The sequence below is a fragment of the Photinus pyralis genome, unplaced genomic scaffold (assembly GCF_008802855.1).
Source record: "Photinus pyralis isolate 1611_PpyrPB1 unplaced genomic scaffold, Ppyr1.3 Ppyr1.4_LG8, whole genome shotgun sequence".
In the NCBI taxonomy this organism is placed as follows: Eukaryota; Metazoa; Arthropoda; class Insecta; order Coleoptera; family Lampyridae; genus Photinus; species Photinus pyralis.
The window spans coordinates 21,413,861-21,438,425 of record NW_022170819.1 but is presented as its reverse complement, the minus strand read 5'-3'; the positions used below and the strand labels follow the sequence as shown (position 1 = coordinate 21,438,425).

Here is a 24,565-nt window from a genome sequence, read left to right as displayed (position 1 = left end):
AAAGCCGGGTGAATTATCGAAGACGAATTGTATTAGAGCAAATAATGTCAACAAAGGTAACCCTTAGGCCGACACAATACATCATGATGTATCAAGATGAAGTGTTGCTACACAATCTTATATCGATTGCAAGGCGGAATTAATAGTGCTTCCATTTTGGTAATTCTGAAGCTTTTAAAGTCGTAAAAGCTTACGATCGCTTACAGAATTTATATCGAGTCGCGCGTTATTGGGAGTAATGGAGAATGTGTATGCAAATTGTCGTGTGAGCGAAAAAAAAAGGGGGATGACTCGGGATATGGAAAATTCTCGTTAAATATCCCAATGCTAAGAAAATGATTGAATTTTAGGATAAGGATGAAAATCTGGAAGAAGAGTGGAAATTTCTATAGCTTGAATATTGAAGCGATGTGGCGCAAACTCAATTTATAAGAATAAGTGCGAACGTCAAAGTAAATTTAACTCGACAAGATGATACCCTTTTCAAATGGGTTCTGTCAGTGCGTAAAGAGATTTTAATTTCGTATCAGACGGTATGTGTAAATCTAAATAGATGCGTTTTTAAACCTTCCCTTTGTAAAAAAACACTTGGGGCCTTTGTAATTATTACTCTCGCCGAAAACTTTGTGAGGAGCTTAATTCGACTACGTCGAAAATTGAGTTTACGAGGAAAGGTGAGTTTCCCTCTACGAGGATATCTCTCGCGAAGTCGTTTCTACTTTATTTCGTCTCTGTTATAATCCTGCAGGAGTTTTAAACCCTACTTCGTCTGCATACAATGTTGCTGAAAATGCCACCCTATTTCACTTGAGGGCCACTATTCACCCCGTCAATTTAGTACAGAACTTTTAATAAACTTTCCCAAACCACCTCATAAGGTATGACCATCTGAAAATAAAGTTGGGATGGATTACAAAGTTTGCTTGTTTTTATTGGATTTGCACTCACGCTCAGGTTTGTTTGCCTTTTAAAAGTTAAGACCCTACATAGGTGCAGTTTGAACTAGGGTACAGCTTAAGATTGTTAAGGGTTCTACTACAATGACAAATTTTTTTCTGATACATTATTTAACCGTCGGATATCTCCAAAACAAATTCTAATAAAATAACATTAAATGAGATTATTCCTTTGAATACCTACTCTCATTTAACATGAATATACAATTTTCAAAAGAATGAAATCAACTAAAGAGATGGGTTCAAATAATAATTATACAAATTCGTTCCCTACAATCAATTTACACCGATATCCTGGCCACTTTAAATAAAAATTTAATGCAATTTCTTAAAGAAATCCGATAATTATTTTTGTACAAATCAAAAACGATTACTTCTTAATTAAATTGTTTTAAAGAATCAATGGTTTCCGTAGAGCACAAACTTCCATCAAAAGGTAAATCTGAACTATATAGGCATGAAAAATTTGATCTTTTGGGGAAATACAGTTGGGTCGGCTACCTTTTTGTGTATGGGATTGATCGGGCAATGAACTATTCAATTTATATCGACTGCATTCAAACTAGCTTTCTACTTGCGCAATTCCAGTTATTATTAAAGCACTAAGGCTAAACGAGTTCAAGGCTAAACACCGAAATGCGGTTTAAATATTTGCTTTAGAGGATTGCTTCGCTTCAACCCCATTTACAGCAAGGCGATATATTTTTAAGAAAATAAATACAATTTAAAATTTTAATAAAGATTATTGACATTATTTATTCCTTTACCGTTTCCTTAAGTGACCAGAAGAGGAGTATTAGCCCATGAGCAGCCGAGGCATATCAATATAATTACATAACAAGAACCACCCCCAATTTAATTACGATACAGGAAGGACAACCAACTATACACGAAAAAAAGGTGATGAACTAAATTTATAACATCCGTTACACTTTTTAAATGAATAGGAAACCCGAATTTCCGTCACGTACTCGACTTTAAACAAAACGAAACGAAAATTTCAGGTGCAAAGAGACCGTGGCAACCGCGCTCGCTTTCCGCAATACGTTTCTTGATATCTCTTGTTATCGCCCGACATATTTCGTGTCATGTTCTCTGTTTAATTTTACGACCACAAATGAATTTGCGAGCGCAATTTTGGTCAAGCTCGTTTTCTTTTACTATCGATTTATTTTAAAAACTTGCTCCAAGAACTGCCGAACCAAAAGGCTACCAGCATCCCGTTTTCACCAATCACAGTCTCTCATTTCTGTCTATTTACGTCATCTCAGCTCTATTCAGTGACCAAAGAAAATCGACGATTCTCTGCTAACTCTGCTCAAAAACCCAGCTCTTTTGCAAGCTCTGGGGGACTGGACTTAGTTCACCGCTGTCGGTATTTGACAACCGCACATGTTCGGAATCACTCAAAAGCTGTTAGCATTATTCTAGTAGGTACTTTATTATAAGTCCACGTAGTCGTTCCTTTCGTTCTTTAATTACTCAGGACTGTTTGTACCTATGGAGCTTCAAGCCTAGAACTATTTATACCCAGCACAATTCACACACGCGACTGAATAGTCCCAAAACGATTCATACCTAAGACTATTCCTATACAAGACTATTTGACTATGTGCTGTTTCGCAAGGTATAGGATTTGAAAATGTTACCTCCACGTTGGTTGTGCCGTGATGTTGATTTTTCTTACTGGCTCGTTGACTTGGTAGAAAAATTCGGAACCTAGTACGCAAATAAAGCGCTAAATTTGAATGTTCCGTCAAATTCAAAATCGATACGTTACCTAAATTATATCTTTAAATCAATAAATACTGTCAAATACAGTGAATACATCGTCTGGTTTATTTATGATGCAAACGTTATAGGTTACAATTAAAACAATATAAACAATTCCGTCTAAGATTCGAACCGTAACTCAAAAATCTTTCTGGAATTTAATACACAATTTACTTTTATTTTCGTTAATTGGCTATTTTTTGTTTCAGAACGTTTGAACGTTTTATACGAAAAGAATTGGACCAGGCTCGTGACGGAGCAACTGAAACGGTTTGAGAAGGCTGTTATGGACTCGTCTCGTACAGAAGGAATGGCCCCTTCTCCATCTCCAAACTGGACGTTCGGCGGAGCTCTTTTATACTCTCTCACCTTACTCACAACCGTAGGTAGGTAAGCATTGTTTAAGTGTCATTTTTGTTTAACTAACTGGCAGTTAAAGTCAGTAATTTCAATAACAGGTTCGGATAATCTGTGGATAAGATTGCCCAAACAATTAATGCCAAGCTTAGTAAACGTCATCGTTAAGTAGGCTACTTTCGCTAACAGCTATATGATACAACAGATGCTGTTTTGTGTTGTAGGATATGGACGGTTATCTCCACGCACAACCGCTGGAAAAGCAGTAGCAATGATTTACGCCATAATAGGTGTACCACTAATGTTGGTCCTTTTATCTGCACTTGGCTCACTTTTGGCGGGTGGCGCAAAAAGGGGATACTCAAAATTCTGCTGCAAGAACGACAACTCAAGCAAACCGACGCCGGCAGTTGAATATCACAGAGCACCTTCTAGTCCGTCTGGAAAGCACGCTTATCGATCTTCACACGAAGGTATCTACCTCTAAGTCTAGAGTAGAATATTTTTAAGGTTCATCTTTTAGACACCTCATCCATACAACTAATGCCAACGCATTGCGGCCAAAACAATTTAAACCACAAATTCTCTCATCATCAACACTTCGAGCACCAAATTGATCAACAAGAGATTCCCAAGCGCGCCATGTTGGCAACGGTACGAGCCACTCACATCAGGGGACGCTGTGCTTTGGGCCAAGTGAGGCAGATGCTAGCCGATCCGATGATCTGCCCCTCTCACGCACACTGTTCTCCTTCCACGAACGCCTCTGGGTGTACGGTCTCGATATCAGACTTAGACGAGGCTGAAGAAAATGAAGAGCACGACTCTGGGTAAGTCCGACCAAATGAAGAAGAACTTGCGATAATGCTGTTTTTTATTTAGTATATGCACTCACGATACACCTTCCAGGATGCCGTTGATATGGCGATCACCAGAACCGCTACAGAGATCATCCACACCTTTACCGACAGAACCACCACCGTCAGTGCCTGCTATAATAGTGATCTTATTTTTCGTCGCGTACGTTTGTTTTGGCGCCGCCGTGTTTGCGTCAACGAGCGGTTGGAGCTTCCTCGACGCTGCTTATTTTTGTTTTATAGCGCTTTCGACGATAGGAATCGGTGATAAGTTGCCGCAAAGCGCGGACTATAGTACGCAATTGCAGTTACTCGCTTGCTGCCTATATTTATTTTTCGGACTTGTCATAGTGGCAATGTGCTTTAGTTTGGTTCACGACGAAATCGCCACCAAATGTAAGCAGTTTGCTGTGAGTATGGGACTTGTAAAACACTGACAGTGTCTTTTTATATTGTAAATCTGATATTGTGTACTAATTGCTCTTGTTACTATGGTGTTTCAAAATAAAATGGACCGTGATTTTTCTTTATTTTTCAATGTAGCGCACTATTAGAATAAACCAGCAACTTAATTACCGTACTGCTTTACGTCTCTCGCATAATAATTCTTTGACACCAGCTATCCGCGTAATGCCACCAAATAATCTCTCTCTACTTTATCCCTACTTTCTCAATTTTTACAAAATACACCCACAAAATGGCGCTAATTGGTTTCTGCGACCATGTTCACTCGTTCAACCAGTAAACTTTCTCCTGTCTAGCCAATTCTATTCTTTTAAAAGCCATTATCCAGTCGATCTAAAGCAAGTCGACTTTCTGCGAGTTTTTCAAGTAAGTAATAGTACTTATTGCCTGTGCTATATTCTTTGATGGTTTGTTCATTGTACCTCTTAATATAATCAAAGTATATAACGCCCACGAACAAAAGAACTCTGTGGGCGTTAAACTGGTAAAAAGTAAAACCAAAACACCAATAAACCACAAGTAGAAACCAATTTCGAAAGACAATTCAAAGGGCTGTAACTTTTGAACTAGTCGCCAAATCTTGGAACTGTTTGAAATTATGGATTCTACAGGCCAGACATCCCACGGTCAAGTTTCAGTCAATCCGGGGTAGGTAAAATTTTTTTTCCGGGCCGATCTGAGACAATTTTTTTTGAGGGCCTCAAAATAGGCTTCCTTTTTTTACCGAAAATCGACTGCACCCACCAAATTTCTCGGGAAAACATTTTTTATTATTAATTTTTGTTCGTAGAATCCAAAACACTTCGTACTTTTTCGATCAGACTTCTCAATAAAAAGTTATAGACTAGAAACCAATTTCGAAAGAAAATTCAAAGGGCTGTAACTTTTGAACCAGTAGCCCAATCTTGGAACTGTTTGAAAGTATGGATTCTACAGGCCACATTCTATAAGAAAATTTTTTTTCCGAGTCGATCTGAGAAAATTTTTTTTGAGGGACTCAAAAAAAGGCAGTGTATAACCTTCCTTTTTTTTTACCAAAAATCGACTGCATCCAAATTTCTCGGGAAAACACTTTTTCTTATTAATTTTGGTGCGTAGAATCCAAAACAATTCGTACTTTTTCGATCAGACTTCTCGACAATAAAAAGTTAAAGACTAGAAACCAATTTCGAAAGAAAATTCAAAGGGCTGTAATTTTTTAACTAGTAGCCCAATGAAGGAACTGTTTGAAATTATGGATTCTACAGGCCACATTCTATAAGAAAAATTTTTTTCCGGGTCGATCTGAGACAATTTTTTTTGAGAGATTAAAAAAAAGGCTTCCTTTTCTACCAAAAATCGACTGCACCAAAATTTCTCGAAAAAACACTTTTTCTTATAAATTTTGGTGCGTAGAATCCAAAACAATTCGTACTTTTTCGATCAGACATCTCAATAAAAAGTTATAGACATAGAAACTAGGGAATGCAATACCGGGATTGCGGGATCCCGAAATACCGGGATAAGAGAGACAGCGATTTGCGATTTACGAAACGTAAAACCGCGTGACAAAATTCGCAACGGAAGGTAAAAGGCGCCCGAAGTTGACTACTTCTCGGAGACGCGCGCGCGCGCCTTGCAAAAGGTCGTTTATTTCGCCCCTAGGACAAAAAACAAAATTCCGCTACGCCGGATCGTTGTGCGCCTTTACAACATCTTTTCGACGACACCAAAGAATCAGACCAAAACTGTAGTAGAAGATAGGAAAAAACTGAAAAACCTACACGTTAGTAAACTACGCTCGAGGATGACTCCCAGATGTCGCCAACCCCACATCATGTAGCCCTGTCCCTAAGGTTGACAAATTACACGACCTTGTAGATACACGTACACCTGTTGCCTTTCTACAAGTTCTTCTACGCGCCCGCATTTGCTGGCAGCCAGCCAGCCAGCCAAAGTGAGATTAAAAACTACTTTTTACAAATAAATTTGCAAAAATGCGCTAAAAAACGCTTCCTCCAAGTAGTTGAAGGTTCTATGCAACTTTTTAGATCTTTATAGGGCTCTTTCTAGATCCTTTACGCCCTTAGGCAAGTTTTCTTGTCCTGACCCGAGGCTGTAGAACTTACAAAAGTGTCCACCATGGGGAAGCTTCCCAGCTAGACCTGGTAGCCTTCCTGACTCAAGCATAGGCTTCTATTTAATATACTCTGAAGATACCCACCGCAATACCCAAACCAAACACAACTTAGACTTACATATTTAATTAAGTAAAATGTTTCAATATACAACCACAGATTAGCCTAGTGTAATCTGTGATACAACTTTAGAGATCATCATGATCCACCCGATAAAGTCCTGGACAGGCAGCTGATGGATCTTGTATATCCTCAACGAAATCACAACAATAAATACAATAGCCATATACAGCTCGCAGATAATTTATTAATTCATTTAAGGCGGCTTCTGTTGGTCTCTCCTCTTCCTCATCTTCACTCTCACTTTCCGAGTCCGAATGTTTGTTTTTCTTCCTAACCGCATCCATAGTTTGTTTGGTCCAAAACCACGGTTTATCCGGTTCCTTAACTTCCTACGGTGATCTTTCGTTAATAATTGCAAATGTCCTAAATTTACTCACGTGTTTAAAATCTAAATCCTCGCAAGTTCTTTGCGCTTTAAAATAATCCTTGTTCAATCTAAACATGTTGCGCCTTTCCAAATTTGTATTTTGAAAGGCTTCCTCTTGTTTCTTACCCGCTTTCTTCGCGAAGGCGACGCGTGCCCGTGCGAGTTCGTCAAAGTGAGTTTCGGTACCTAACCCGCTATTGCCCTGCTTCACCTTAATATCTATAGGTTTCGTAATACCGCCGGCTTTCCCCAGACCGCTGCCCGACTTATACCCCATCTTCTGAAGCAGCTGGAAGCCCTTGTTGTCCTCCGCAATAGCCGTATTCAAACCCTTATCTCGAGTCTCGGTCTCCTGTTCGGCATAGCGTTTCGGTTTCTTGCGCACCAACTCCTGCTTTTGCTTGTATAGCTCGTGACTTCTCTTTTGAGTACTATTGAATAAAAGGCCGGGACGGATGTCGTCCTTTTCACTAAAACGTACGTCGCACATGAATCTTGTGTACGCCTGTTAAGAAATTAATTACCTTCCCAACAATAATTTATCGGACATATAATCCTCCTCAGAATCTGACATTTTGTATTTCTTGTGGAATTATTTAAAAACCAAGAAGAAAAATAACAATAAATACATAACCTAACTTTTTTCCTACCTAACCTTTATCTTTCAACTCAATTGCTCGGTTGCCAGTTGCTCGACTAATTTTATTCATACAGTATGTCGATAAAAACGATAAAAGTCGAAGAGAACTTACACTAATCACAAACTGAAAGGACACGAACAATAAACCTTGGTAATAAATGCATATTGTTAGCATTTTGGGCATTTAATACATTTTAGAGCATTTTAAGGCCATTTCTAGGGCGTTGCACAGTATGTCCCCGAATCGACTTTACAAGAGGTAAATCTACGTTACAGAGAAAAACTACAAAAATACGAAAATAATATAGTTGAATTGTACAAAAAGTCAAAAAGCGTCTCTATAGTAAATGACACTTGCTTGAGCTGTCTAGGCTCTTACTATGGCCTCAGATAAAATTATCTGTGCTAAGATATTATTTTGGTGCTTACGGAATGTAAGATTTTTAATTTTTACAATCTCGACCTCCCTGTATATATCGTTATAATATATTACAAACAAACTGGCAACGTAGCTTTGTATAAAATTCCATCTAAATTTTTTATAGAATCCAAGGGCGATTATTATGCAATTTTCCTGATTAATGTAAACATGTAAAGAAGCAGTGCATCAAATAATGTAGAGCTTACATGACAAAGTCCAACAAATGGACAAGAAAGTGATAGAAAATTGTTCTCAGGAAGAAAGGATTCCGGAAGCACTAGAAAACGTTGTCGGCAGGGCGAATCGAACCGAATTCGATGCAGTCCATCGCAGATTTACTGAACCAAAGGACCCAAAGTTAATCCGAGAATATCAAGTTGCCAACGATTACTACTGCGATCAGTGCCGGTTGTTCTTTGCACCGGACGTTGTAGGTCTCAGGACACACTTTAAGGAAGATATGGTGCGACATCGACCAGTGGGAAATTGCTTTTATTGTAACGGCCCCGTATACGCTTATTATTATAACAATAACCGAAGAATACATCATAACTGCCGTAATCGTAACCAAACTTAGCTGTACCTGGTACGTTAATTTTTGGAATGTTTTTGTAAATAATAGTTTATTTGAAACCTCTTTACGAAGGTCATATGAACGTTTTTTAATAAATAATAAATGTTACTTTTTTGAATCACACTGTATTGTATTGATAGTATGTAAACAAAGATGGCCGTCGATGAAAGAAACTTTCGATCTGCATACTACGAAAAGGTTGGTTTTAAGAGTGTGGAGGAGAAGAAGTCGTTGGAGATTTTGCTAAAGGAAAAAACGCTGGATCGTGTAAAATTGAAACAATTCTGTTTGCGTTTCTCGGTCCCTTCGGTCTATCGAAATTTGGTGTGGAAAGTTTTGTTAGGTTGGTGTTCCGCAGGGCGGGCTTTATTTGAATTTAAATTTTTAGATATTATTCCCCCGCACGTGAATTGCCATCCTTTTGTAATGGATCAAAGACGACAAGAATGCAAAAATATGATTCACTCTCTGCACGTTATGCGCGTTGTCGATTCGACAATGAGTAAACCGCAGTTGATGTACGCCATGTATTTATTGCAGACGAAGAAGTTGAGGTTTAGTGTCAACTTGAGGGTAAGTCGAAGGAGTTGTGCTCATATCTTGTGAGTTTTATGGGTAGGTAGAGAATGGGTTTACTCAAATTGTTCAGTCGTTGCAACAGTTCTTTGAAGATGATGCCGATCTGTATTGGCTTGCAAAGTGTTTGTATGCAAATACCCAGAGGTTCAAGCAAGATATACCTAAGCTTATAGAAGCTACAAATGCTCTGTTAGAGAAGGAAGACAGTACACTTTACAAGCACTTGAAGAAGTGCGAAATTATAAATGACTTTCTGATAGAACGATGGTTTGATAGCTCTTTTGCTGGGTTGCTCAAGGAAACTGCTCTAGCAAGGTATCTCTATTGTGTTATTGATATTATTCAAACTTGAAATAACTAGGATCTGGGACAAACTCTGCGGTGGTTCCTGTTCGATATTAGTATTTGTTGTGATAATCCTTCTAACAAACCAGAGGCACAAACTTCTGCGTTGTACTGATTCAAGAAACGCTATGGAGTGTATCTCAAATGTAAGTGTTAAGGATAAACTATCGCTCAAATAAGTACAGTTTTGTTCCAGTTACCAGAGGAAACTGCAGAAATAATAGCCAATAAGGCCATAGAAATGTGGCAACAACATGGTAGTCCTCTCACGGTTCATGATAAACCCAAACCAGCTAATACATAAATTTTGTTATCCCCTATTGTTTATTTTACAAACAATTGAAAAGTATTATTTATAGCTAATGTAATAAAAAAACGAATAGAAAAGTATCAAGTGACATCTTATATGTATTTATTACTAGCCACAGCAAATTTTTTTATGTTGTTGTCTATCAACTAATTTTTGACGTTCAATAGATGTGAGCTGACCTTAATGGCACTCGCACAACCTAAAGAATTTGGCATTTTTTTCGCTCAAAAATCACAAAAGGATGTGTCCTGCAGATGAGTGCAGACATATGTTTTTTTTAAGGAAGACAGTTTGAGCCGAACCACAATTTTTTGGGTGCAACTGCAATTTCCATCAAGTCAAAAATGTAATCTATAGGTACCTAGGGCAAACATATGGTTTGGTAACATATATTAAACAAAATTCATTTTATGAACTGCTGGCCCTGTTACCTCCGAGGATTAATAAATCTCATGGGGCGAATCTTACGGGAGCGGAATCGCCGGGGGCGAATCTTCCAGGAGCGAATTTGTTGGGGGCGAATTTTCCAGGCGAATCTTTTTGGGATGAATTTACTTGGGGGCGAATTTTCAGGGGCGAATTTTCGGGGGCGAATCATCCTCAATCATTTCAGCACATCATATGGATAAAAGTGGCAGCTGTATCTAACCATATGAAGTAATTAATATTTCTTTAATATACATTCCTATAGACAGAGTTGGACTGGGTCAAGCATCATAGAGTGCCCCATTTGACCCGGTGACCCAGCTTGACCCAGTGACCCAGTTTGATCCTGTGGCCCAGCTTGATCCCAGTGACCCATCTCGACCCAGCTTTACCCGGTGACCCATCTTGACCCGGTGGTCCAGTTTTAAACCGTTGACCCCTAAGTTGATCCAGTTGAATCCGGTGCGACCCAGTAATTAAATTATTGTTAGGTATCCGGAATATCTTAAGGTTAATTTTTCTTCAAATTTATAGCATTAGGTTTGTATTGGTATTTAAATTTTGTCATCCAAAACAATTTCAAGTAACTTTTAATTTAAAAAAAAACTTCCTCAATAATATTCGCCAATAAGCACGTAGCCCAATTTCATTCAAGAGAACTAATACCTAAAAAATCAAAACGCATTTGGTTATAGTTTGTATAGTCAAGTAGTCAATGAAAGTATTTAGAGAAAAGATTTATTTGGATTAAGCTATAACTAGTAGAAGAAAATTAAATGTGAATGAACACCACTAAGCAACTGGTAAGCCCTGAAGCAAAGAAATGATCGCAAGGAGGGAACTGTTTAGAAATAACATTACTATAATACAATTCGGGACATGGAAAGTTTTTTACGGCAGTAAAGCAAACATCACAGAAATGGCAGTTGTCAAGCAATCGAGTATTATTTTCAACAAACCAGCATTAAGTTTCATTTATTTCATAATCTGTACACTTGAACCGAGGTCACTGACTTACTGCGTTATTCGATCATATTAAGTTACTGGGTCAAATTGAGTCCCCGGGTGAAATTGGGTCGCTGGGTCAAACCGGGTCACTGGGCCAAACTGGGTCTAACTGAAGAGAGTATGACGTAACCCAGTGACCCAGTTTAATTCAGTGACCATAGGTGACCCAGTCCAACTCTGCCTATAGGCCCACCGCCCTAGGTTTTAGGTTAGTGTATTCTTACACTATGGTTTTCGTAAGTAAATCTTTACCTTTTTACGGACAAATGTATATAGGTATACCGACTCACGGCGGAAGATTGAACTTTCGGACTCCTGAACTACCTATTTTTCACTAACTCCTACGCTCCAACATTATATGGTCCTGAAAATATGCAAAATTATACTCAACAATTGATCTAACATTCAAAAACGCAATCTAATTTAAACTATATAGTATAAATAGCATTAGGTACAAAGTGTTCATGTAAAGTTTATAACATTTGGGAAAAGAATTAATGGTGATTATATACCTACGTACGATAACAATTGCCCATATGTTAATAATAAAAACATTGGGCCACATAATTAAGTATTTAACTCGGAACTTCAGAGTTTTGAAATAAAGCTCTTTTATTAAGCAATTTACGGGTCTTTGAGTATGCGAAAGATTGCAATTTAAACAAATGACCTGGTAAAAAAAGAAGATACACGCAGATGGAAATGGTTCGAAATATTCTGGAGCTTTTTGACCTTGAATTGAATTTGGCGCGCGAGCTAAGCTCGTTTGTTGTCTATTTGTGAGCTTTCAAGATGGCAGACGTTGCAAGGAAGTTGTGTTTCTTTAAAACGATGGTTTCGGTGTAAAGTTGTAAAATGTATTAAATATGTATATATTTGTCTTGTTGAAAATAGTTGTAAATAATAGTTCGTAATTGATCTGTGATATTTATGATGGCTGATGAGGAAGAAGTGGAGCCGGAGGTGGACGGCGAACGAGATCCAGACCACGAATTATTGGATCATTTAAATATCGTACAATCCATGATTGATGTCTCCGCCGAACGTTTAGAGGGATTACGGACGCAATGCGCTACGAGCGTGGAATTAACGCAGCAGGAAATACGAACATTGGAGGTATTGCGCTAGTGATCAGCTGATAGTTGTCAAACTTATTCCTTTGCAGGGAAAATTGATCAAGTTGTTTTCGAATCAGCTTGTAGCGAAAGCGGGGCTCCGATCTCTTGTTGTTACTCACCTGCCTTCGTTAACACAATGGCTTCAAGTTGTAGGTTTAAGTTTAACCTCTATTCAAGGTATCTGCCAACGAATAAGTTCCGTCGAGGAATTACAGGAGAAGTCGGAACACGAACTGAAAACAATCCTGACTGAGAAGAACGCACGGCCCGAAGAGCTTAGCAGGCTGTGTCGTGCTTTACACAATCTGCGACGATACACCGGTAGGCCACACTTAAACCGTCCATTCCAAATCTTTGATTGTCTTTTCAGGTAACATTATGCGACTCGTTTCCTCCGGTCAGTCGATAAATATTACGCTAATGATGGGTGAGTTTTGTTTGTGAGTTGTGAGTGTTTAATTTGCGCCCCGTAGAGGTACTTCGGCGACCGGGTAATAACGAGGGAACCGAGACACATCTGTCGTGGGACTCGTGGGATAGACACCATCCTCATAAGGTGATGGGTTTGTCGCCGAAGGCGGCGCGGACGCGTGCGACTAGAGCGTCGGTCCCATCCGAGGATTGCCTGACGAACAATAATAGGGGAGCTGTAATACCGGCATCACCTTCGGTGTCTAGTATCACGTCTTTGAATGCTCATTCTGATGTTGGACCGCCTCTAACGCCTCCCTATCAAAACCGCGGGAAAGGTAGGTGGCCTTGTGTGGGGGTGAATCATACCGTTTTCGGGTATCTACAGAGGATGTGAGTTGTGTTGATTGTGAGGCCGGCGTATATCCGGTGCTTTTTGGGATAATTATTAAGACAAATGTTATGAAAATAATAATGAGCACTTTGGTAGTAGGTTGGGTGCTTAGACCTTGAAATTTGACCCACTTTACCATACTGCAAAAGTTTGTGTTCAGAGTGAGTGGGATCTAAAGGTAAAGAAAAACTAAACTAAATTTACTTCCATTTTGAACAAAACACAACACATCCATGGTTGCACCTGCTTTAAATCCAAGGTTTCCTTGTTGAGATACCTATATATAGCCACCATTGGTCATTGGACACCCTGTATGGGTACATTAGTACAAAGTAAACATGATAAAAATGATTTTTCTCATTTAAGTAACTCAAAAACTGAAATACTCTTGAGATTCCATAATACGACCTTAAAGATCCAATATATTACGTTTCACCCCAGGCTATTTTCCATGTTAGATGTATCTAGCGCCAAAGTGGGCAGTATTCGAAGTACTCCTCATTCATTACCCAGTTCTGCCCCAGGGACTTTCCAATAATTGATCTGGTAGTAGCTGGCTGTGGTTTTCTCTTTCTAGCATAATGACTAGGGACCGGATTTCATGCTTTTATGCATTATGTAAATATTGTATGCAACTCAAAATAAAACAATAATTTACACGAACTAACAAAAATGAATCACATTGTCGCAACATTGTCGCAAAGAAAATAGTGCATATTTTGCATTTTTGAAGTTAGATTAGCATTTTAGTAACTTTTTAAAGCATTTTTATTACAAAACAAGATTTAAGTGATAGTAATTGCAACAATTATATTTTTATTTATAAATTATGAAGATAAACAAATAAATCAAATAAAATAAAAATTATGAAATAGAAACAGAACAAAAAAAAAACAATAAAAATAGAATAAAAATAAAAAGAAAAAAAAAGAAAAAAAAGAATAGAAAAATAAATAAGATAACAAAAAAAATATGGCGCCCAAGTTTGTCAAATTATAAAACGTCAGTCTAGGGGGAAACAAGTACCAATTTTAGTGTACACCAAAAATTCAAATTCAAATTAATTCACGTAAATTCAAATTAATTCACGTAAATTCAAATTAATTCACGTAAATTCAAATTAATTTACGTTAATTCAAATTGAGTCACGTTAATTGTCATTATTCTCGTTTATTCTAATTAATTCACGTTAGGTCAAATTAACACAGAAGGGTGTACACCAAACATTCAAAGTTGTTTCCATCTAGAATTTTTCCAAGGCAAATTTTTACCAGGACTAGAGTTTGCGAGTAAAATATTTCAACGGCGGATTTTTTCTGGGGACAAATTTTTTACACAAGTATACCAGGGAAAAAATTTCCAAGAGCAATTTTATCAATCTTAAATTCTCAAGACGAGAATTTTTTCATAGAGAATTTCCCCAGGGCGAATTTTTTGGAGACGAAAACGTGCCAAATATTCCAAGGCCTATTTTGTTGTTGTGTCTGGAAATGAATTTTTCCACGACAAATATTTCCAAGACGAATTTTGAGGGGACAATTTTTGTGGGTCAAATATTTCAAGGGCGATTTTTTGACGTTTCTGGGGCCAAGTTTTCCACGCAAGTTTCCGGGGCGAGTTTTTTAAGCGAGTATTCCAGGGCATAAACGTCCAACGCAAATTTTTCTTTGACCAAATATTCGAAAGATAATTTTTTCAACATTTTCTTTAGACGAATTTCCTTTTCTGGACGAATGTTTCAAGGGCAATTTTGGGAGCCTACATTTTCCGTAGGTTAATTTTTCGGAAGAGAATTTTTCCATAGCGAATTTTCCCAGAACAATTTTTCTTGTAGTTTTTGGGAGTGAAATATTCCAAGGACGACTTTATTCGGTAGGCGAATTTTTTAGGAAAGAAGTTTTCCAGGAAGAACTCTTCCGAAAATTGTTGGGGGTGAAATTTTCACGCAAATATTACGTAGAGGCGAATATTCCCTGTATGAATTTACGGGTTGAATCTTGCACGGAAGCATTTTAAAAAGGCGATTTTTTCATAGCGAATTTGTCTCGTATATTTTTTTCGGAGGACAAGGCTTTAGGGGTCAAATATTCCAGGGGCGATTTTTAGAGCGCATCAAATTTTCTGGAATTATTCACGCAAGTATTCTAGCGAAGGTAGATTTTTACGAGCTTTTTTTTATGGGAGCGATTTTCCCTAGCAAATTTTCAGGAGATTTCTGAGAGCGATTTTTTTTTACAGGAATCGGCGATTTTATAGAAATGAATTTTCCAGGACAATTTTTGCCAGGACGAGTGTTTGTGGGTCAAATATTCCTACGCAGATTTTTTCGAGACTAAATTTTCTGGGGGCAAATTTTTCACGCAAGTATTCCAGGGAAAAATTTTCTAAGAGCAATTTTATCAATCTTAAATTTTCAAGACGAGAATTTTTCCATAGAGAATTTTAAAAAGGCGATTTTTTCATAGCGAATTTGTCTCGTATATTTTTTTCGGAGGACAAGTCTTCAGGGGTCAAATATTCCAGGGGCGATTTTTAGAGCTCATCAAATTTTCTGGAATTATTCACGCAAGTATTCTAGCGAAGGTAGATTTTTTCGAGCCTTTTTTTATGAGAGCGATTTTTTCTAGCGAATTTTCAGGAGATTTCTAAGAGCGATTTTTTTACAGGAATCGGCGATTTTCGAGAAATGAATTTTCCAGGGCAAATTTTTGTCAGGACGAGTGTTTGTGGGTCAAATATTCCAACAGAAATTTTTTCGAGACTAAATTTTCTGAGGGCAAATTTTTCAGGCAAGTATTCCAGGGAAAAGTTTTCCAAGAACGTTTTTTTGGTGTTTAAATTTTCTGGACAAGAATTTTTCAATAGCGAATTTTTCCAGGGTGTTTTTAATGTCAAATATTCCAAGGGCGAATTTTTCCAGGTTAAACTTCCAGGACAAAAATTTGTTATACAATTATTCCAGGAAAGAATTTTCCGGTGCGCATATCCCCAAGGCGACTTTTTCAAGCCTACATTTTCCGGAAGCGAATTTTCCCAGAAGAAATTTTTCGGGAACAAGTCTGAAGATAAGACAATAGCCTGGACAATAGTGATTTTTTCGAGGCTACATTTTCAGGATGATAATTTTTCTATAGCGAATATCTCCAGTGAGAAACTTTTCCGAGAACAAGCCTTTAGGGATCCAGGGCGATCCAAGGGCGATTTTTTAAGCGCAACCAAATTTTTTGAAGCGAATTTTCTGGAGATTTATAAGGGCAATTTTATCAGGTTTCGATGATTTTTTAGAAACGAATTTTTCTTAAGGAGAATAAGTACCATTTTTCGTGTACACCAAACATTCAAATTCAAATCAATTTACGTTAATTCATGTTAATTCACGCTAATTGAAATTAATTCACGATAATTCAAATTAATTCATGTTAATTGTAATTAATTCACGTTAATTCTAATTAATTCAGGCTAATTCCGCGCCGTTTTTTAGGAATCCGAAAATACATTTGAGACTGACCAAATGTACGTAGCCCCCTACTTATTATGTAGCTGGTATCTACACCATCTGGTTATGGCTCGATTGCGCCACTTTAATTAAAGTTAGGGGATCACGTAACAAATTTCAAAAAATGGGAGGGGGCAACTTAACGTTCTAAAAAATTCTCTTTACCCCTCGGGAAAATAATCGAGAAATTGCCTTGATTCCATTCCACTGTGCGTTCAATATGCGCACTGTCTCCCCGCCTTTGCCCTTGTACCTGCTGCCGCATGGAGGGAAGGGGGTAGTGCATGAGAACCCTAATGATCTACCATGAACATTGTGGTTGTCTTTATTAAAATAGGCGTAGTTCAGTGGAGGGCACTTGGATTTGTTCCTGGAATTAATTCTTTGTGCAGGAGCCAGTAAGATTGTTTCGTCCCATTTTTTGACATGCACTTTTTATTCTCAGGGCTAAAATTCCCAACAACCCCACCGCCTCGAAGAAAGCATCTAACCGGTATCCAGACCACTGGCGTCCTACTTCCCGACTCTTATCCACTCACCAAAAGCAAATCGCACGAGTCCCAATTGGCCAATTCGAAAATTGATAACGGCGGAGTCAATCCCGCAAAGTAAGTCAAAAGCATTTGGTGCCAAAGGCACTAAAAAAATTCTTGTAGCACAAACGACAGGTTGGGTACGGTAAGCAGAAGGGCCCGTTTACCGACGGAACCCGGGCCGGATACGATGACCGGTTACGCTAGTCCCATTCTCACTAGTCCAATTAAATCGCCACCTTACAACAATACAGGAACCGATAGTGACGACAACAGCTACAAATGTAAGTTCTCTTCGGATGTCTTCGCATGTACTAATTGTTTTTTAGCTGCTACAAGTCTCCAAATACCGAAGTCACCGCGTACGCCTACGGTAGGGCGCGGCATGGGTCATCAAATAGCGCACCGCTTTACCAAGACGTTCAAGATGGTCGCGACGTGCGGTTATTGCTCGAAGCCGATATATTTCGGCGCGGGGCTCAAGTGTAAGGAGTGCAAATACAAATGTCATCGCGAATGCGAGGAGAAGGTAGCGCCATCTTGCGGTTTACCACCGGAGTTATTAGACGAGTTTAAGAAGAATTGGCAAGGTTTGACACACGTTTGCCATAACCATTCGCTTAAATGCATTTTAGGTTCAACTTTCCACTCTCCTAACACGGGCCGTGCCAGTAACACGAAGAACTTAATTAATTCGCTAAAAGGACGCAAACATTCTCATCCGCAACCGTCGATTAACATTCCACCATTTCCGGTAAGCCATTTATGTTTCAATTGTTTGTGTTAAAAATCGTCTCGGGGTATTACAATATTGTATACACGAGTTCTGTAAATAACTGCAAGTTGGCGATATACGTTTCTAATAATTGAGATCGTTGTGCAGACGAACTGCAAGAGAATCAAGAAAGTTCTCCATGGCAAGTGTATGAAAGATTTTACAAGGTGTTACGGGAAAATGGAGTTTTGTAATGAAAACGGAGATTTCGATCAGGTACGATAGTTGGAAGTGTTTGTTGTCATACCTTTTTTTGTCGCATCCGCCGATGTACATACTGTTAGATGTTTCCTAAATTGTGTTGTACATTGAGTTAAATGTAAGTCAATTTGTGTTTTATCAGAATTTTCATTGACATCAATCAGATCCGTTAAAATAAAACATTCACTGCTCATCTGGTGAGAAATTCATGAACTGAAGTATACTGTACAACATGGCGACACCTAGGTGTCAGGTCTGCTACTGTGTTTGCTGGTTTAGTATATAAGAGAGCGGGTTTGAACAATCCAAAATAATTACATGTGTGTGCTGCTAATGCTGTATAGAGGGAACTAGGAGATTCCGGAGGGCTCGCGTACCTAATATGGAACGCATTCAAAATTAAAACTTCTGCAGTAATCGGAAATATATGGCATCGACATCAAACTTCAAGTTTTTTAAGCGCGCCAGCCATTAATTATGCTTATCCAATCAGGGGCGTTCAAACTTCAATTAACACCTAGGCCTAATTGGAATTTTCCAGGAGCAACGACTGCTGTATACTTGCTCGCTGCAAGACTGATAACGTGTAAACACCTATATTTGGAACTCGTTATGTCCTTGTTTTCACTTACTATTGGAATCTAAGATCCGTCGTTAACTGCCCAAGGAAACTGAAATTCTTAAAATAATAATTCGGTGTCATGTTCTCCATATTAAAGGCTTTATCGCTGAAGATAACACCCTGACACCGTTCTGAACTGCGTGCGTTTTATCGCTATACCTACTCACGTTCATGTTTCGTATGAAGCGTATATGTTGAACAAAATTCAAATTTGAAAATAAAACTTTTGAAACTGCAAAGCGGCCAACCGTTACAAAGATTATGTTTAGTTCCATGTTTTCATTGTGCCCTAAGGGGTCTAAAACGCATTCCTGGAAGATAATCAACCTGTGGGGCCGATACTTCCGTCTCAATTATATGAAACGCACAAAGCCATGTTTTCTTATTATATCAAAAACATTGGCTTACACTTGATCCTAAAATTGAACTAAAAATCTGCTCATGCAAATAATTCTCATGGGCCGATTCCTTCAGGAAAGATTTAAATTACTTTAAACTAAGCCAATATGCAAATTCCCAAAAATAACCGACCACTATTTTATACATTAAAAAAAATGACAGGACATGGGTAAAATTCTCTTCTACTACCAATTGTACAGGTAGTTTTCAATTGCGCTGGCGGCTTGGCGCAAATTTTTTTAGCACAAAATAAAATCTACTTACGGAAATTTAGAGGTGAGTGACAAGACTTTGTTCACTTTCCTACGTGAAATTTGCTAACACGAATGAAACATACCCTGCGCTGAATTACAGGTGACGCATTTAACTCCGCTAACCGGTTCACGCTAACTTTCTTTCGAGGTGCAACGCGTATTCGAATAACGCAAATCAATACACCCTGCGCTAAATTACAGGTGAGCGAGTTAACTTCGCAAAGGTTGCCTTGCTTCGCTCCCCATAATATTCTGGAAGAGTGAATACCTTAAAACACTGTCTTTCACCTCACTGGAAATATATGAAGCGATAGCTGAGGTGCATGAGTTCTGTCATTTTATCTCGCGCCCTTGGAACAGATTGAAGACATACCTTTGGCTTTAAAGCAGTGGTTCTCAACTGGTGATCTGTGGAGAAAGTGTTATTTTCGAGTGCTTTGGGAGTGGTCCGACAATACGAAGCATATAAGCTATATAAATTTCGCGCTCAATTTCTAAAAAGTGTTTTTATTTCCATACTTATCGCGCTAGGATCTCACCCTTGACCCCGCTGGGCATATCAGGGAATCAGGGACTTTTGCAGGTTGGGAACCACTTGAAAGCATATTACAAATGAGTGAAGATCTTTGTCAATGAGTTCACAATTCCGGAATGATAGGTTATGGAATTGTCATGATACTCATCGGAATACTCGTAACGAGTCCCACTGAACTAGTTTAGTGTAAGTAGATCGAACGTGATGTGTAAAGAAATTATACAGTATCAAAATGTGTCTCCAACTTCTCAGCTCGGATAGTGTTGGGCGCAACCCAAGTTCATGCACATTCATTGCCAATAAACTGATTGTTAACTGTACCCATACCTGCATGTAAATATCTGCTTGTTTATTTGCATTGAATGTGTTCGTACTCATAACTGCCTTATAATGAAACTGTGTGGTGAAGACAATCGCGAATTGTTAGAAACGTATAACTTGCATCATATTGTGGCAAGGGCAAATCTCACACAATCAAGACACTATATAAATATAACCAAAAATGTATCATCAGTAAAAGGAAGAAAGAAGAAATATCCACGCCCTCTACGTTATTTGAAATAAATTTCCTAACTTCAATTCTTAATTTAGGCTCCCGACTCAAGTTCCAACACTTCCAGCTGCAACAGCTCAACGCCGTCAAGTCCCGCTTTACTACAGCCAAGTCACACACCTCATTCTAGTCTGAAGCAACAGTTTCATTTTCCAGGTTAGCGATCGCGTCCGCGTTCGCTTGTTTTACTTAACGACGAATTTGCAGAGGTCACTTATCCGGAATCGAAGGAGGTAACATTGGAAACCCACCCGTTACCCGCCTCGTCCGCGCTGCATTACGAATTGACGAGCTCGCAACAGTCGAGAGATAGCGATCGCACCGTCTCAATTTCGGGAAGTACGGATTCCGATCGGACACCCGTACGGGTCGATTCGCAGGACAGTCAGGTTTCGGACACGGAGACGATCACGGATGGTCATAGGTGGCCGCGACAGAATAGCGTAAGTTGTCCGCGGTTTACGATTGCAACGTTTGCAAGTGGAACTTTGTAGTTGTCGATGCGAGAGTGGGATATACCGTTCGACGAGCTGAAGATTGGTGAATCGATTGGTACGGGACGGTTCGGTACAGTGTACCGAGGATATTGGCACGGAGATGTCGCTATAAAGGTTTTTAAAATGGATAATTTAAATGACGAGAAAGCTTTAGATCAATTTAGAATTGAGGTTAATTAGCTTAACTGCGTCGTTTTTAGATGAACTAATTTGATTCAACAGGTTTCGACATTTCGCAAGACGCGCCACGAAAATTTAGTTCTCTTTATGGGCGCATGCATGAATCCGCCGAGGTTAGCGATCGTAACGAGCTTAAGTAAGGGCATGACGCTGTATACCCATATACATTTACGTAAAGATAAATTTAATATGAATAAGACTACAATTGTGGCTCAGCAAATTACACAGGTGAGTGACAAGTGTTTCCATAATCATTTCATCGAAAGGATTCCTACCCTCTTCCGCACACAAGGTCTATGTTAGATCAGTTACCACATTCTTGGATTAGTTGCATTACATTCGATTCATCTTCGAACGATAGTATTTTCCTCCACTTTTTTCTACTGCATTGTGTTAGTGCATGTATTTCTTGCAGCAATAGAATATGACGCTTACCCTCTCTCGTCAGTTGTATTAGATTTTAATTATATCAGTGATCATGCGCAGCTATTTCATTTGTAATATCACAGATAATCTTTTTTAAAGGGTATGGGATACCTTCACGCCAAAGGTATTGTTCACAAAGACTTGAAAAGTAAAAACATTTTTCTCGAAAACGGCAAAGTCATCATTACAGATTTCGGTCTGTTCAGCGTGACCAAGCTGTGTTTCGGCAATAGGTAAGTTCTCGCTCATCCTCGTTGTTACTAAGCGACCGTTATTCAGAAAGAGCAACGCGCTGGGAATTCCCGCCGGATGGCTGTGTTACCTCGCGCCGGAGATCATGCGAAGTCTTAAGGCGCACCAGTCGCACGATGACGAATTGCCGTTCAGCGAGTCGTCCGACGTGTACGCTTTTGGGTAATCTCGCGTGAAATCCGCTACCTCTTTTTAGAAAGGTTTTTTTTTCAGTACGGTTTGGTACGAATTACTATGCGGCGAATGGCCCTTTAAGGGGCAAACACCGGAAGCGATTATATGGCAGGTAGGGAAAGGTATGAAGCAGCCACTGGCTAACTTACAAGCGTCAAGGGATGTTAAGGTGAGTTTACATATGCAAGCCGTTATACAGGGTGGGGGTGTTTCAAATTAGTCATTATTTCTAAAATACGTTCACATTTGTAGCCATTTAGTGGTGCCAAGTTAAACCTTAGAAAATGGTTGTGGGGGGGGGGGGGGGCAAATGTTCTACCATTCATGGTATTCTAATGAAAGGTCTCATAGAAATATATTGATTTCTACAAACTATAACTTTCCCGTGCGACTCTTTGGAGATCAGTGAGCGACGGGGCCTGAGGGGTGGGGGTGGTGGTTAAAAATTTATTTTATCTACTTGCATTCTAATTAAAGGTCTCAACGAAAGGAATCGTTTTCTACCAACTACTGCCCTTCTTTCTGTCCTCTTATCAAAGTACGGGGAGGAGGGGAAGGGGGGGGGGGAGTGAAACTAGTTTTATCCTTCATGGTACTCTAATGAAAGGTCTCAACGAAAAGAATTAATTTCCACCAACCATAGCACAATTTATACTTGTTTTATTTTGTGTAATACATTGGCATTACAATATTCCCCAAAAACTGAATTGATAACGTGCGCGAAAACTAAGGAAAATCCTACTTTATCATTGCTGGTATTGAAACACCTTCGCCCAGTTTTAAAATGCTACGTCGGTACTAATTTGACTCTCTAGAAGTGATCTTAGACACAAAGTAGCCACAGTCAAAGTGCATTTATTTCATAACCTTTCTGTTGTAGGATATTTTAATGCTGTGTTGGTCATACAAAGCAGACGATCGTCCCGATTTTATTAGGTTGCTAACGATTTTGGATAAGCTTCCGAAGAAGAGGTTGGCTCGCAGCCCATCGCATCCTATCCATCTGTCGCGTTCGGCCGAATCCGTTTTCTAAACCGTTCCGATGGGTTATCTCGCTGTTGTTGCTGATTTATATTTTAATTTACCTCAAGATGTAGCACTTTCAAGCGTGAGTGTAGTACAAATAAGACGATAAGTATGGTCACTGTTACACCGTACATTCTTTATTATATTTGTTAATTGTTGGGTCGTCTATTTTGCTAGTGGTGGGAATCGGATTGAATGGTAGATCAGGTTGAATGATTGGGCGGGTGGTGGGGGAACTTAGGTACTACATTTTTCTATAACAAATTAATCTTTTTGGCAAATATCAGAACGCTTGGGGCTGTTACGACTGCAGAGCTCTTATTGTCGGCGCCGGTGATAGCTTTGCTGTTGAAACGCGTTCATTAAAATTTTATTGCGATGATTTAAAAATTATGTTGTGATACAATATTATGATTAAAATAAGTTGATGCAATTCGAGGTAGTTGACTCAACAATTGATAAATGTAATAAACCCCCTCCACTTCGGAGAAATATCTCAGTATTGTACTTTTTACTGTGATTTAGATAAACATAACGTTTTTGTTACATAATTATTACGTTATTATTATTATTATTATTGTTTGTTTCGAAGTCGATAGGAAACATGTTTATAGGTTAAAGCACTACTGAAACTTGAGCAAAAAGTTTGTTGTTTATAATTCTTACCTCTCTTTCATTATCATCTATTGAAATTTAAAACTTTCTCAAAATATGTGGTATATGTAACCCTAGACTTATTTTCGACTAACACTCAATCATTGAAGAAATTATACTTGATGTGTGTTTTACATTTTACACTTTTATCTGTGTTATATAAAGACGTTTGTTGTTAGTGTAAGAAAACTATTCATTCAGTCTTTGATGGAAAACTTAACATATTATTAATTATTCGTCCCCACCTAAATGAACACATTGCTTTAATTTCGGAAATAGACAATAACGACGATTATGAGAAGCATTACATTCAAGAAACACAATTTCGCATTGGTTGTCTTTCACTCGTAGAGAAATTAGATAGTACTATCCAAAGACAAAGTTTTAATAATAGGTACACTTCTGCGTAGGAAAACAAAATTTTTCCGTAACTAACTCGCTTAGCGTATAATTGTGCATTGCTGCCCTTTAGTATTATCTCGTTAATTTTTGTGCAAGGTGTTGCAGTGCGACTGAAAAGTGTTTAGTTGCACCCTTATTCTATAAATACCACTTCTTCTTTATTTAACGAAAATTGTATAAAATACTTAAGGACATTTTTTGCTTGTCAAGATGTTATTATCTTGGTAAGTACTACTGTGTATATACGTTGTATTGCATTCCCACTCGTTTTTGTCACTCTAGTCCATTTACAATTTTTCTTAAAATTGACTCAACACATTAGCGGTGTCGGTGCACAATGCGTGT

The 24,565-nt window shown here is 38.5% G+C and overlaps 4 protein-coding genes across 5 annotated transcripts; 3 read left to right on the top strand and 1 right to left on the bottom strand.

Annotated features, from left to right (window-relative positions):
* Positions 1-2,934: 2,934 nt before the first annotated feature.
* LOC116177599 (potassium channel subfamily K member 18) lies at positions 2,935-4,457 on the top strand. The gene is made up of 4 exons (XM_031496611.1): positions 2,935-3,115; positions 3,311-3,559; positions 3,610-3,916; positions 3,969-4,457. The coding sequence occupies exons 1-4, from the start codon at positions 3,016-3,018 to the stop codon at positions 4,378-4,380; spliced, it is 1,068 nt and encodes a 355-aa protein (XP_031352471.1). The 5' UTR covers positions 2,935-3,015; the 3' UTR covers positions 4,381-4,457.
* A 2,178-nt stretch (positions 4,458-6,635) lies between these two features.
* LOC116178581 (G patch domain-containing protein 11) lies at positions 6,636-7,700 on the bottom strand. Its single transcript, XM_031498125.1, has 3 exons — positions 7,540-7,700; positions 7,026-7,485; positions 6,636-6,977 (listed from the first exon to the last, which is right to left on the bottom strand). The coding sequence occupies exons 1-3, from the start codon at positions 7,587-7,589 to the stop codon at positions 6,714-6,716; spliced, it is 774 nt and encodes a 257-aa protein (XP_031353985.1). The 5' UTR covers positions 7,590-7,700; the 3' UTR covers positions 6,636-6,713.
* Positions 7,701-8,166: 466 nt separating this feature from the next.
* Positions 8,167-9,979, top strand: LOC116179274 (TBC1 domain family member 7). The gene is made up of 6 exons (XM_031499029.1): positions 8,167-8,662; positions 8,791-8,993; positions 9,039-9,223; positions 9,270-9,544; positions 9,591-9,720; positions 9,771-9,979. Exons 2-6 carry the CDS (start codon positions 8,804-8,806, stop codon positions 9,876-9,878), a joined length of 888 nt encoding a protein of 295 aa, XP_031354889.1. The 5' UTR covers positions 8,167-8,662; positions 8,791-8,803; the 3' UTR covers positions 9,879-9,979.
* A 2,103-nt stretch (positions 9,980-12,082) lies between these two features.
* LOC116178051 (kinase suppressor of Ras 2) lies at positions 12,083-24,517 on the top strand. Of its 2 annotated transcripts, XM_031497332.1 has the most exons (16): positions 12,083-12,434; positions 12,484-12,757; positions 12,807-12,863; positions 12,910-13,185; positions 17,183-17,345; positions 17,394-17,554; positions 17,600-17,860; positions 17,906-18,024; positions 20,648-20,765; positions 20,817-21,052; positions 21,104-21,277; positions 21,329-21,514; positions 21,812-21,945; positions 21,992-22,126; positions 22,178-22,307; positions 23,019-24,517. In XM_031497332.1, the coding sequence occupies exons 1-16, from the start codon at positions 12,249-12,251 to the stop codon at positions 23,169-23,171; spliced, it is 2,763 nt and encodes a 920-aa protein (XP_031353192.1). In that variant the 5' UTR covers positions 12,083-12,248; the 3' UTR covers positions 23,172-24,517. The 2 variants fall into 2 exon arrangements, with proteins under 2 accessions (XP_031353192.1, XP_031353191.1); XM_031497331.1 differs by having other exon boundaries at positions 17,600-18,024.
* Positions 24,518-24,565: the final 48 nt, after the last annotated feature.

What these genes read in the sequence shown, in the direction of transcription:
- LOC116177599 (XM_031496611.1), top strand. Translation starts at nt 3,016, where the DNA reads ATGGACTCGTCTCGTACAGAAGGAATGGCCCCTTCTCCATCTCCAAAC. An exon ending in TTATCGATCTTCACACGAAG is followed by an intron (nt 3,560 to 3,609) that starts GTATCTACCTCT and finishes TTCATCTTTTAG; the next exon opens with ACACCTCATCCATACAACTA. An exon ending in AATGAAGAGCACGACTCTGG is followed by an intron (nt 3,917 to 3,968) that starts GTAAGTCCGACC and finishes TTTTTTATTTAG; the next exon opens with TATATGCACTCACGATACAC.
- LOC116178581 (XM_031498125.1), bottom strand. Translation starts at nt 7,589, where the DNA reads ATGTCAGATTCTGAGGAGGATTATATGTCCGATAAATTATTGTTGGGA. An exon ending in GATAAATTATTGTTGGGAAG is followed by an intron (nt 7,486 to 7,539) that starts GTAATTAATTTC and finishes CGTACGTTTTAG; the next exon opens with TGAAAAGGACGACATCCGTC. An exon ending in AGGATTTAGATTTTAAACAC is followed by an intron (nt 6,978 to 7,025) that starts GTGAGTAAATTT and finishes AGATCACCGTAG; the next exon opens with GAAGTTAAGGAACCGGATAA.
- LOC116179274 (XM_031499029.1), top strand. Translation starts at nt 8,804, where the DNA reads ATGGCCGTCGATGAAAGAAACTTTCGATCTGCATACTACGAAAAGGTT. An exon ending in GGTTTAGTGTCAACTTGAGG is followed by an intron (nt 9,224 to 9,269) that starts GTAAGTCGAAGG and finishes TTTTATGGGTAG; the next exon opens with GTAGAGAATGGGTTTACTCA. An exon ending in AAGGAAACTGCTCTAGCAAG is followed by an intron (nt 9,545 to 9,590) that starts GTATCTCTATTG and finishes TGAAATAACTAG; the next exon opens with GATCTGGGACAAACTCTGCG.
- LOC116178051 (XM_031497331.1), top strand. Translation starts at nt 12,249, where the DNA reads ATGATGGCTGATGAGGAAGAAGTGGAGCCGGAGGTGGACGGCGAACGA. An exon ending in TGACGACAACAGCTACAAAT is followed by an intron (nt 17,555 to 17,599) that starts GTAAGTTCTCTT and finishes ATTGTTTTTTAG; the next exon opens with CTGCTACAAGTCTCCAAATA. An exon ending in GGTGGCCGCGACAGAATAGC is followed by an intron (nt 21,053 to 21,103) that starts GTAAGTTGTCCG and finishes GGAACTTTGTAG; the next exon opens with TTGTCGATGCGAGAGTGGGA.